General features: G+C 34.6%; 2 protein-coding genes across 2 annotated transcripts in view; both read right to left on the bottom strand.

Annotated features, from left to right (window-relative positions):
* LOC111046922 (pumilio homolog 2) overlaps window positions 1-12,182 on the bottom strand; it is a 608,126-nt gene that overhangs the window by 104,150 nt on the left and 491,794 nt on the right. The gene's annotated exons all lie outside the window — the stretch shown is intronic.
* The window catches only part of LOC120354053, a 160,344-nt gene continuing 153,582 nt past the window's right edge, over window positions 5,421-12,182 (bottom strand). Inside the window, exon 2 of the mRNA XM_039440079.1 lies at window positions 5,421-5,483. Coding sequence (XP_039296013.1) covers window positions 5,436-5,483 — 48 coding nt within the window. The 3' untranslated portion in view covers window positions 5,421-5,435. The remainder of the gene's footprint in view (window positions 5,484-12,182) is intronic.

The following is a 12,182-nucleotide window of genomic DNA, read 5'->3' as shown; positions in this document are numbered from 1 at the left end:
ATTAGTAGTACCACTTTTTTATTTTCATTGAGAAACAACTATTTTCGGGTAGGCTATTTATCTCATCAAATGTCAAAGAAGTTCTAGTAATTCTATGTGATAAAACTTTCAAGTAGTGCTACTGAAGTTAATGGGAGTTAAGTTCGTATTTTGAGATAGTAATATAGTACACCAACTCATAATCTATCTTAGCTTTATAAAATCTTCTTTATAAATATTCTCTTTCTCATGATCTATGTATTATATCATTCATTCTTTATCTTTTTCACTGTTATTTAATCCATAGAATGAGAAAAGAGGAAACCTTTATGATTACTCTATTCTTTTTTGGGTGATATCCGAATCAAATGTGTAACAGAATTCGCTATCAATTCAACAATTCCCTGTTTTATTCTAGCAAATTCGGCACTATTTCAAGACAGTTGACGCCTAGACCATCAGGCAAGACTGCGAAACAACAAGCAAAGATAAATTTCAGCCACATTCTCGGCTGGTAATTGAATGTTAGCTTATCGGCGGCAGAAAATTCCTACTGACTGAAAAATCGGTGACAATCCATCCGAGAGAAGAGGGATAGAGAAGGAGAGGAATGAGGAGGGGGAGGAGGAGGAGGAGGAGGAGGAGGAAGAGAAGAAGAAGGAGGAGGAGGAGAGGTAAGAGAGACGGGGAAAGATGTCAGAATGAATGAGACCGTAATACAAACGAAAAGAAATCCATTGGGTGGTAAAGGATAGGAAGGAGTAGGGAGAGGAAGATAAGGAGGAGGAGATGGAGAAAAAGAAGAGGAAGAAGGAGAAGGAGGAGGAGGAGGAGACAATACAAGGCGGACGCAAAATTAGGGTGCCAGTTAATTCTGTCATTTGTCACTTTGAGAAAACGAGCACTTCTTGAAACTTTTCGCCTGTTCCTTACTTCTCTCCACTCCTTCTCTCTCTTTTCCATTATTAACCTATCCACTTTTCTCTCTCTTTCTCTTATAGAGAAGAGGAAACATGAGGCAGCCTACAAGACGGACCTAATTTAAACAGGAGTTATTTCATGGTGGTTGCAACTACAGTTCTGGGATGATGGAAATCACACGGAGTTTCACTAATTTGTTGGCAAAATAATTATGAAAAAAATTGGGGAAGTTATCTCTAGAGATAACTGGTATAACTCTTCAGAAATATCTACTGATATGCGGTTGAAAAATTTTGCTTCATCCAATATTCAAAAATTGAATATTTCTCACAATTTTAAATTAGACCAGGTTAGTCTAGCAATACAGCTTAGATGTGTTTAATGTTGAAAATCTTCAACAAACTCTGTCTACTAACTGGATATTCAACTCTATTTGCCAACTAACATAAATAAATATATAACATTACTGACAAGTGCAGTAGTGTCATAGAAACTTATGATTTTATGAGTTCTCTTAAGTGAAACTTAAAATAGAAACTTATATTCAAGTTGCAGTAGAGTTAAAAGTTGAGAGCTGTACTCTTGAACTGTCACTCTAGTCAACTGACAGCCAAAGTTTATGTAAATACGTTCTCAAATTATTTAACAAATATTTGGCGAATAATGAATGCAAATTCATTTGTTGTACAACTAATATTTGAAAAGAGTTCTCCAAAGTGAGCCAACGTAATTTGCAATGCAAAAAACATTATTCCTTGTTACCTTGAAATGCTTTCAAAATGTAACGTCCATGTCACTAGATATTTTTTCTTTTGTATTGTATTTTAGTTTTTTAAAACTTTGAAACCAGGATGACAGGGAGTATTTTCGATAAAATAGAGTGGTATGTAACTGGCAGGTCCCTGAGTTGAAAATAAAAAAGTTCTGACAACACAACACTATTCGATTAATGTCATATTGAGTCGTAACGTCAGTTTATGTGACAAACTAACGAAATTATCATAATTCTTAAAACTTCACAAAATAAAAATTAACTGAACAATTATTACTCAACAGTATGAAAATGACATGCATTAATCAAGTAATATGGGTTAAAGAGTAAACTAGTGCAATATAGCGTTGAATCTACATTTTTCAACTAACAAGATCTACATATTGCTCCTATTTTTGGATTGAAAGATGAGTTATGATAAACTTCAACATTGACACATGACTAAAACCAGGAGAGGGATTGCTACCATCTACTCAGAGAGCTTTTATTCCTATCAACCCAAAGAGAGAGAAAGAGAGATTGATTAATTATGCCTTTATTGGGGCGGAGTTAGGACTCCAGGTCCTCTCTGCCATAAAACACTTATGAAGAGACAGATTGATTGATTGAGTACACTTTATTCATGTAGATTACAATATATACTGGCTTATACACTTATACAATAGCTTACAATACAGCAAAGTTTTAGATGAATTAACATAGCATAAACTAAGAAAATAATTAATGAACTGTACAATGATATGAAATAAAAGCGATTCGGAATAACTATACAAGATATTATTGTAATGCATGTACATAAATTGATGGAGCTTTGGACATATCAATGTCCATTCTTTGAGAAGAGTGAGTGAGTGAGTGAGTGAGTGAGTAAGTGAGTGAGAGAGAGAGAGAGAGAGAGGGTAAGTGAAATAGGAAATGTGATGGATAGATAAGGATAGGAAGTGTGTGAGAAATGGAGAATGATAGAGATAGAGAGAGAGAGTGAGAGAGAAAATAGATTGATATGAATGGCAAAACCATAACTAACGAGCTCCTTGGGGACCTAATCAAGCCCTTTAACTCGAGTCGGGAGGGACAGATTTGAACAGTTGCACTGTACAGAGGAAGCCATTAACCAGTTCACTGAACGACATTGACCAGTGGTTGCTTGATTAGATGGCAGTGGCTAACAATTATCAACTCGCACCATGACATACATATCTACCACCTCGCACAACAATCATAATTGAGTATTCATGATGTGTTGATCAATACTCAATCACGTTTTATTAGCGAAATCAACTGTGGAACAGAACAGTTCTGGTAGTTTGGAGTCCACCTAAACTTGTATCAACCTGTGTTGAAAATGTACATTCCTGCATTCGGCTGGCAAAAGTCTAGGCCTAATCTGTGTATCATCCTCAGATGAATAAATTAGCTGTACATGCCTGCATTAGACCGGCACAAGTCTAGACCTAATCAGTGTATCATCCTGACATTGGAACAATTCCTCAGAAAAATTCACTAGCCTTGCTTATATCAAATATCAGAACTGAAAATAACAGATAAATTCCTGGTTTTTTGTATAGAGTGATATTTGAGAGAGGAATTAAGAAAAATGTGGCCTGCTGAAATCCGTTTTCCAAGGAAAGATCTATGGCAGAAGAGGACCAGAAGAAGTCCACCTAATCATGGATGAAAAACCATCGTACCTGCTTCTCCAAGACTACAACATAACTTTTCAGGATGACTGTAAATAAGATATCCATAGTCAGGCTGATCGCCAATATTCGGAAAGAATAGGTACTGGCAGAAGAAGAATATTTGGGAATTCAACCTTGTTTTACAAATTACAAACGCAAAATGGCTCAATTTACAAATACAGATTCGATAAATTGATATAAATTTTGAAGGAAATGAATCACAGCAGCTTAAAACGATCGAAATAAAAAATCAATCGGATTTGATCTACAATACAGCAGCAAAACTCTAGCAACTCCATGTTTTTGAACTTCAAGGTAGCTCAATACAATATCGGTGACATGACACCCCCAGCCGAGCACTTTCTGGAGGGGGGAGGTTATTCCGGTAAAGGTTCCCCCATAATGGAAGAGGGGGGAACAAAATAATGACGGCTATAATTTATCACTTGCCTTTACTCAGGTCGCTCAGTCGACGTATCGGTTTTCTTTCAATACCATATTGAAAAATGAGCATCGTTAGCCACTGTGTGCTCTAGTTTGTTCTATATATTTTCCTATATTCTCTGAAATAAATATATATAACATCTACTGTATGTTATATTACTGTTTGCTCTCTCTCTCTATTGTCAAGTATATTCTACTTTATTCTGAAAAAAAAAAACAATCCTATTATATTAAGTGAGCAATTTCTGTATATATTTATATGGTTATGTGGTTATCTGGTCTGGTTATGTGCTTATATGGGTATATATTCATGTTCAACAGATCTCGAAAACGGCTCCAACGATTTTCACGAAATTTGGAACATAGTAGGTTTATGATACAAAGAATCGATTGCACTAGGTCTCATCCCTGGGAAAACTTGCTGAACAACATTAAAAGGATAATTCATCCTTGGCTGAAACAGCTGAGACTTTCATCGTATGTGGATAGTAAAAAGTGAGCGAGTGATTCTGTGGAAAATCATAATATCGCATCCCCGAAATTCATAAGCTGCCGTATAGCCAGCTGTAAAATATGAACAAGATCATTTTAGAGAATTGTGTTCTGTTTATCAATAAATAAAAATGACGAGCAAAACTCGGTGCCCCGATTTTAATCATTAAAACGATTGCGAGAAAAATAGGTTCAGCCTTGTGCAATTTCTCTCCCAAATTAATTTAGATCATGTTTATCAAACACTTTACATACATATTTCTACATAATATCTATGAAATCTCTTTAGGACTAATTAACCTTCCAGCAGTCGCGCTGTTGTAAATAGTACAACAGTATCAGATATTTGCTGCAAAAAACTATTGAATGGGGTGGTGTCAGTGAATGAGTCACCTATGCATTCCAAAACTTTCTCCTCATCACTCGACTGAGTTGCAGTATCAACCGAGCAATGGTTCAGTCTTTAGGTGCCATTTAGTCGCCACAGTGCATGAGTCGCACTGTGCATAAGATAGGGAAAGACTGTATACGGGGAATGCAAACGGATCAATAACACAGAATTGATAGCTTTGCTTGATGTATCTTATTGGGCTATAACATGGTAATCATCCAAATGTTCATGGGCGTAAAATAATTCAAGAGGATGGAAAAAGTAATTAAACAATTAATTGATATGTTTTGACAGTAAACAGAGAACAGAGTACATATCACTTAGAAAATTGGATGTTGAAAAATATACAACAAGCGACTGATCGTGTGATTGATTGAGTAGGGCGCGATTAAGAAACACTGACAAAATATAATATGTATAGTGAGATAGTGGATCTTCATAGATGTAGTATATTGGACAGGAGACAAAGAGGAGAAAGTAATGATCAGGTAAGAGAGGGAGAGAGTTTTAAAGAGGATCAGATTATATTTATTTATCTTGTGCTTGCTTAATCGCAGATCAAAATTTGATCAGACTTAACATAACCGGTCGGATGTTGCTATATTGAATGAATCAAATTTGCTTCATCCTGTATTTGACTATGCTAGTTGTAACGGCATTAATCTAGCTAGGTTCAGTAAGTAAGAATTCAATAAATATATAATGATGAATTTTCTTAACAAATCTCTAATACTTTTTGAAAAGTAGGTTGTACTCACTCTCTATCACAAAATGATCGCTCCAATAATAATGCAACACTCACCTGAAAAAAGAAAACATTATTAGATTATTTGTTCTGAAATACATGTTTTGATAAAAATTAAAATCTCAAGTAGTTGCAATGAATTAGGTTGAACTTGGAATTAATTGACACTACGTTTTGTTTCTAGGATAACCTTTTTTCAGGAGTAAAGCTAGCATAGGCTACTTGAATTTCACTTGTGAGTCTAGGAGTACAACTCTATCGAAACTCTTGCGTTTGATCTCATAATTTATCTATACTTGATATGTTTTATTGGAGTTCAAACTCAGATCAACGTAACTAGCTATCCGTTAGTAAACCATGAAAAGGCAAGCTTCAACTCCAGTCAATAACCTCACAAAGTCTAGATAAAAAGTGCACCTCTGAAACTGCCTGACCTACACCCCTCGGCTATATTGCAACCCTCAAACTAAGATTCCAGACAGTTCAATCGACTTTCTCTCGTCTTCATCACATTCTTCTCCTTCTTTTTCTCGTCTATTTCTTCTTTTTGTCTTCAAAAGTTGAAAGGCAAGAGATTCCAATGCACGCGAATTTTGGCTTGAACGCACATCACATACTAGGCCAAAAGCCAACTTGCTACACTGACTGTCAGCAAGGATTCCGTCAGATTATCTCTCTCACTCTCCCTCTCTCACTGTCTCTCTTTTTCGATCACACATTCCCCAATCTCTCATCATCTGTTACTCAACCACTTCAATCTTTTCTATCCTTATCTAACCCTGAAGGTTGGTTGTGAGGCTGAGTGACTAAACTGTCCAAATTTCGTCACGTTGAAAAGTCATTCTATTATATTGTCTCTCTCTCACTCTCTCTCTATCACTCAGAGGGTAAGAGAGGGACGACTGCGCCCTAACTTCGCCCTCCTAGGTAACAAATAAAGGCAGATACCTTTATTCTATCGCGCGCTCTCTCTCTCTTTAAAATATTTTGAATTGCTTCTGTCATGACAATTTTCCTTCTTATTTTTTACTGTTGTTGTTTTAGAAATAGAATACTTATATTGATGCTATGTAATTGTGTTAGCCTGGTTGGGTGGTAGAGGGAACCAAATAGTTTCAACCCTACCAGAAAAAAATAGAACAATCAATCTCTCTCTATCTGTATTGTACAGCCAGTATATATTGTAAAATATATAGAAAGATAATCTAATCTCTCTTTCTCTATCTCATTCTATCTCTCTTTATATCAGAGACAATAACATTGGTCGAACAGATAGAATTCTTGTTATGCAAGGCAAGTGAAAAATTGACAAATGTTGTTTCAAATAAGACAGTAAAGTACACAAAAAAACAAACAGTTCAATCACAAGTTAGATGGAACTAATTTTGAATTGATTACTAGAAAATCTATACTATAATGAAGGAAAGAATTGGCCTATACACGTATGGGATAGGAAATTCACGAATGGCGCATCGTCACGTCTGAACTACTGGACTGATTAATTTGAAATTTAGCATATTGATAAAAGTGAGTAAAGAATTACATTCTATACTCATTATTGAATTCTAAAGGCTACTCACTGATTGATACTTAATTTAACGAGGTTGTTTATGGGCCTATTTTCAATTTTTCAAGATTTCAGTAGGTCAAGTTAATTAGAACCTTACGGAGCACGGGTTACCTGCTAGTAATGAATGAAATTTTGGATTATATGAACACTGGAATATTGAATGATCTGAAAATTGGACTACTTTTAAAATCTAATAAAAATGAAGAGATTAGGCTAGGTACCTTTATTCTGGAACATCTACCAATAAATTTATTAGAATTGGTCGGAAGAACACCACTTTTGGTCCAAGTTGTTTGCAGTTCCAATCTAAGAAATTGTAGATTTTACCCAATCATAATTTAAAACTACACTTGTTTTGACGTAATTGTACGGATAAGTAGACTATTTTCGATAGCTTAAGAGAGTAGTTCAAAAAGTTTAAACGTAAATTAAGACATTAGAAACAGTGTAGACACATTCTAGTCAACATTATCTGAAGAATGTTGATCTAATTCAGAGATGAAAGAGCACACCTAATAAATCAAAAACAGAAACGAATTAAGAATTCACTGACCGAGACATTTTAATCTCATTTCCTCTCCTTGTCATCACTCTTTCTCTTCTATCTTCTACTCTGTCTTTTTGTTTCTTTCTCTTTCAACCACCGTTCTTCTCCACCTACCATTCTCTTCTTGTCATCGTCTCTCTCTTCATCTTCGTTTCAATCTTTTTCTTTCCTTCTCTATCAACCACCGTTCTTCACCACCTACCATTTCTTACCATTGTCGACTTCTCTCTCTCACTCTCTCTCTGTTCATTTTCGTTTCTTTCTATTTCCTCCTTCTTCAACCACTGTTATTTTCAGATTAGCTTTCTCTCTTCATTTATAATCATTACTCTGCCACTGGCACTATCTTCAGTTTCTCTCAATCTATTCCTCACACAAATAAATATCATGAACAGTCTTTTAAAAAACTCTCATTCTGATCAGACTCAATGATTCAGGAAATACCTATTATAATATTCATGATACACACTACACTGTTATGTAAATGAATGAGAATGCAGGAATAAAGTATGCTCATAAATAATATGGGGAGGGAAATAGTTGAATAGGATGGAAAGACAGTAGGGTCTGGTAAGGAATGGAAAGTATAGATTCAATTTGATGATGATGATAATAATGATGATGATGATGATAATGACGATGATGATGACACTCTTGGTGAAGATTGAGGAGACTGAAAAGATGTGGAAGTAGACGAAGAATTAAAGAAGAAAGAGGAGAAGGGGGACAAAAGAAGAAGCATCAGGAGTCATGGGTCATTCAAAAACGGAGAAGAAACAGGGAAAGTGTAGGATTACAAAATAAGAGATGATAGTGGATTAAGAATGATAACAGAATGAAAGGACCAAGAGGGGAATGAAAAAGATAGTATTAAACTAGGGAAATATATAGATGAATGCAGAATTAAGTGCGAGAGAGTAGAAGAAGATGGATATGAACAAGAATAATGAGAATGATGAGAATCGGCTAAGAGAAAATTAGGAAAAAAGAAAATGACAAGAAGAAGGTGAGAGAGAGGAACTAAACAAAGAACTTGGAAGAAGACAAAAAGGATGATGATGAAGAAGAAAAAGAAGTAGAAGAAGAAGAAACAGACGAAGAGGAAGAAGAGTGGAAAGGGTGATGAAGAAGAAAAAGAGTGGAAAGGGTGAAGAAAAAGAAGAAGAAAGAGGTGAAGATGAGGAGGAAGGAGTGAATATGTGAGCTTGTTGTGGGATGGCGTTGAACCGTGTAATTGGGTGATAAATCGGACTCCCCACATCTAAACCAAGATACAACTGTTTAGTTGGCTAGAATACGCTTTTTCATACTCTCAGTCTTTCTTCTTTCTCTCTCTAAACCTCAACAACTCTATTCTCTCTCACTCATACACTCTCTCATACACGCACCCTCCCAACTGTTTCCTTTCTGATATTCATCTATTTCTCTTCCATCTATTCAATCTATTGCTATTTCACTAACTCTTTCACTCACTCACACCCTGTCCCCTCATTCTATATCTGTCTCTCGCTCTTCATCTACATCACACACCCCAATCAAATAAGATACCAGAACTAAATAGTGTGATATACACACGAATAGTCACTACCACACGCCAGAGCAAACAGAGATGCACAAAATAGACATATGCCTGGTTGAGTGAGAAGTGGAGAAACTGTTTATGTAAATTATTCTGTTAATAGTGGAGACTGTTTTCTTACCAAGTTCAATATCGAAATGGACATGCATTATTCAATATACACTAGACAAGATTGACCAAGCTTTATCAACAATGAAGAAGGTTAGATTGTGAATAGTTTGACATTATGATACGAACAGAAAAGAATGTTTTGAAATAACCAGCAAAGGAATAAGATTGATCGTGAAAGCTTGTATTATTGAGCAAAAAGAACAAAATGTTGAGTATTTGAATAAAATGTGGATGTCTGAATAATAGTTCCTATACATAATACATTAATTAATGTAATTTCATCCAGAAAGTTCTTTGAGTTAAGTGTGCATTCAGCAGAGAAATGCATTGAAAACACCAAGGCCCTGTTGTTAGGTTTTTCATTAAATCAAATAGATAATTGAAGTTAAACCTACAGATTTAATACACTCCATTGGTCCATTCATTTTAACAAGAGTGTCTTGGAAACCGACACTAAGTAACACCACAGATTTAAGCATGCTATTTAGTCTATGGTATACACAGTAATTTATTTTTATTTATTTATTTACTGATAATGCAAATTACACTAATGTAATAAAATTGGTAGATGAAATAATAAGTTAGGTATCCCTTGTGCTATTTTTCTTCCAAATTTATAGGTGATAAAGTCCAAGATAAGGTTGGAATTTCACGTATACAATTTTTATAAAATTAATTAGACCCTTGTCCCTTGTGGAGGACAGGTTACCTGCTAGTTATAAAATAATAAATGGATAAATAAATTATAAAACTATATCGTAGTTTTATTTTTTTAAAATCAATTTTTTTCTGAACTACATTCTTTCATTCCATTCACTTACTTGAACAATTTTTTATCTAAAAAAATACACACAACCACAACAAGAAACCCAATTCCCAAGTAATTTACCTAGTCAAGCATATTTTGTCGTATTTTATCGCAACCAGCGGATGTGGCAACATACACAAATCCATTTTCCCTTTCAATATCCGTGAGAACCAGCGATACTATTGCAGTAATGTGCGAAATAATCTTCAAAACTCGGTGCGACATGAGAAACCAGTAAATCTCATACTCGGACTCATTTCCGGTGCATTCAGATAGCCAGCAATTTTTTCAAACTCCCGATAAAATTCGACTAAAACAACCGACCATGTCCTTTCGGCTGAGATAAACCACTTTTACTATCTCCTGGAACATCCTTTTCCTCAGATTAGACGAAATAATCTGGTCACAACCGATCCAAAATAAATTTGTTATTTTTCTAGCCTTTCCGGCTTTCTGACATTTGACTGACACTTCACGATAGAACGTTTGTCGGTTGGCAATAATATGATAACAGAATTCTTGCAACTCACACACCAAGATAACAGTTTTTGAAATTATGACATATTTTTTAAGCTTCAATAGCTTAAGCTACTTCAAAATAGCTACTAAATAGTTTCCTCACATTGAATTTGAAATATACTCCAAAATAACTGTCTACTTGTTGTTGCAAGTTGATATTTTCAATTCTTCTACATTTCATTACGTCAAGTTTTCAGTCTGTCAAGCTTTGAAATGGACCCTTGCGGAGCATGGGATACCAGCTAGTTTGGAATAAAAATAAACAGTTTTCAATCATAAATCGATTTTCATCTAACACTGGAACCATCCAAGTTCACAGTCTCATGATACATCAATTTGACAATAAATTTTCCCACATCAGTATCTCAAATTCAATCTGATTTATGAAAAATGTTTATTTTTATTCCAAACTAGCCGGTAACCGTCTTCCGCAAGGGTCTATTTTAAAACTTGACGTAATGAAATCTTGAAGAATTGAGAAATAGGCCTACAACCATCCTCGATTAATTAAGAAAATATATATTTAAAATTTTCAAGTTATCAGTCCAGTAGTTCAGACGTGATATGATGCGTCAAACATAATCTTCCTATCCCAACGTGTATAAACAAGGTCTTCCCTTTATTATAAAATAGATAATTTCGATGAATCAAAATATATAAAAGATTGACAGCATACCCCACGATGAAAAGCTTCATCATTGAAATCAATCCAAAGATAAATTCTTTCTTAATTCTTCATCTAAAAAAGATTACTCTTTCAAGCTAGTTTAAGTTAAAGTTCTATAGTAAACTCATGAATATTGGTACTATACCATCTCACTTACTAAAAAGCTTACTCATGTTTGAACGACCTATATCACCGCTTCAAACTCTTAATGCATTCAGACATCAAGATAAAATATCCTAATTAAATGAAAGTGACTCAACCACTACAATGATAATATAATGAGCTTCACTTCAACTATACATCAATGCTCCCCATTCAATTGATGCTTAAAGTTTAAAATGAATTTTACTCCAGTTATTTTCCAGTATTACATAACGGTTCTACTCGAAAGTGAAGATCATTGAAGAGCTATTCAATGATACGATTGGGACTATTAGAAGAAAGATCTATCTCAATTGATTTTTTCATCATGTCAAATGTCTAGTATCTGTCAGCTTCCATCTACAACACAGCGAGTGAAAGGCACATAACATGCTCCTTCCTCATCTGGATATTCTTCCTCATCATGTTCTACTCTCTTTATCACATCTTCTTATACGAGTTCCCCATTATGCATCATCATCCCTACTATCGAAAACTTCTCTTCTGTATTTCTACGAGGTTTCATCCATTCTTTTTCTTGTAATTTCTCATTCATTGCCTTAGTATTTATAAGTTTTCTTTATCTATAATATTTCTAGCCTTGGTAGATATCAAAATCTATCTAGTTTTCTACATTTTCTATAAAAATTATAATAAAATTATATTTATTCTCGCAAAAGAAATCACAAACAATAATTACAGAAAATGTAAAAATGAAATGATATGTTGACAATAGAAGTTGAAGTGAAACATATAATGTCTATATCGTACAGTACCTATTTCAGAATACAAACAGCCACTATTAAAATAAACT

This window comes from Nilaparvata lugens, chromosome 13 (genome assembly GCF_014356525.2).
Source record: "Nilaparvata lugens isolate BPH chromosome 13, ASM1435652v1, whole genome shotgun sequence".
Taxonomy (NCBI): Eukaryota; Metazoa; Arthropoda; class Insecta; order Hemiptera; family Delphacidae; genus Nilaparvata; species Nilaparvata lugens.
This window is presented reverse-complemented; position numbering and strand designations above follow the sequence as displayed.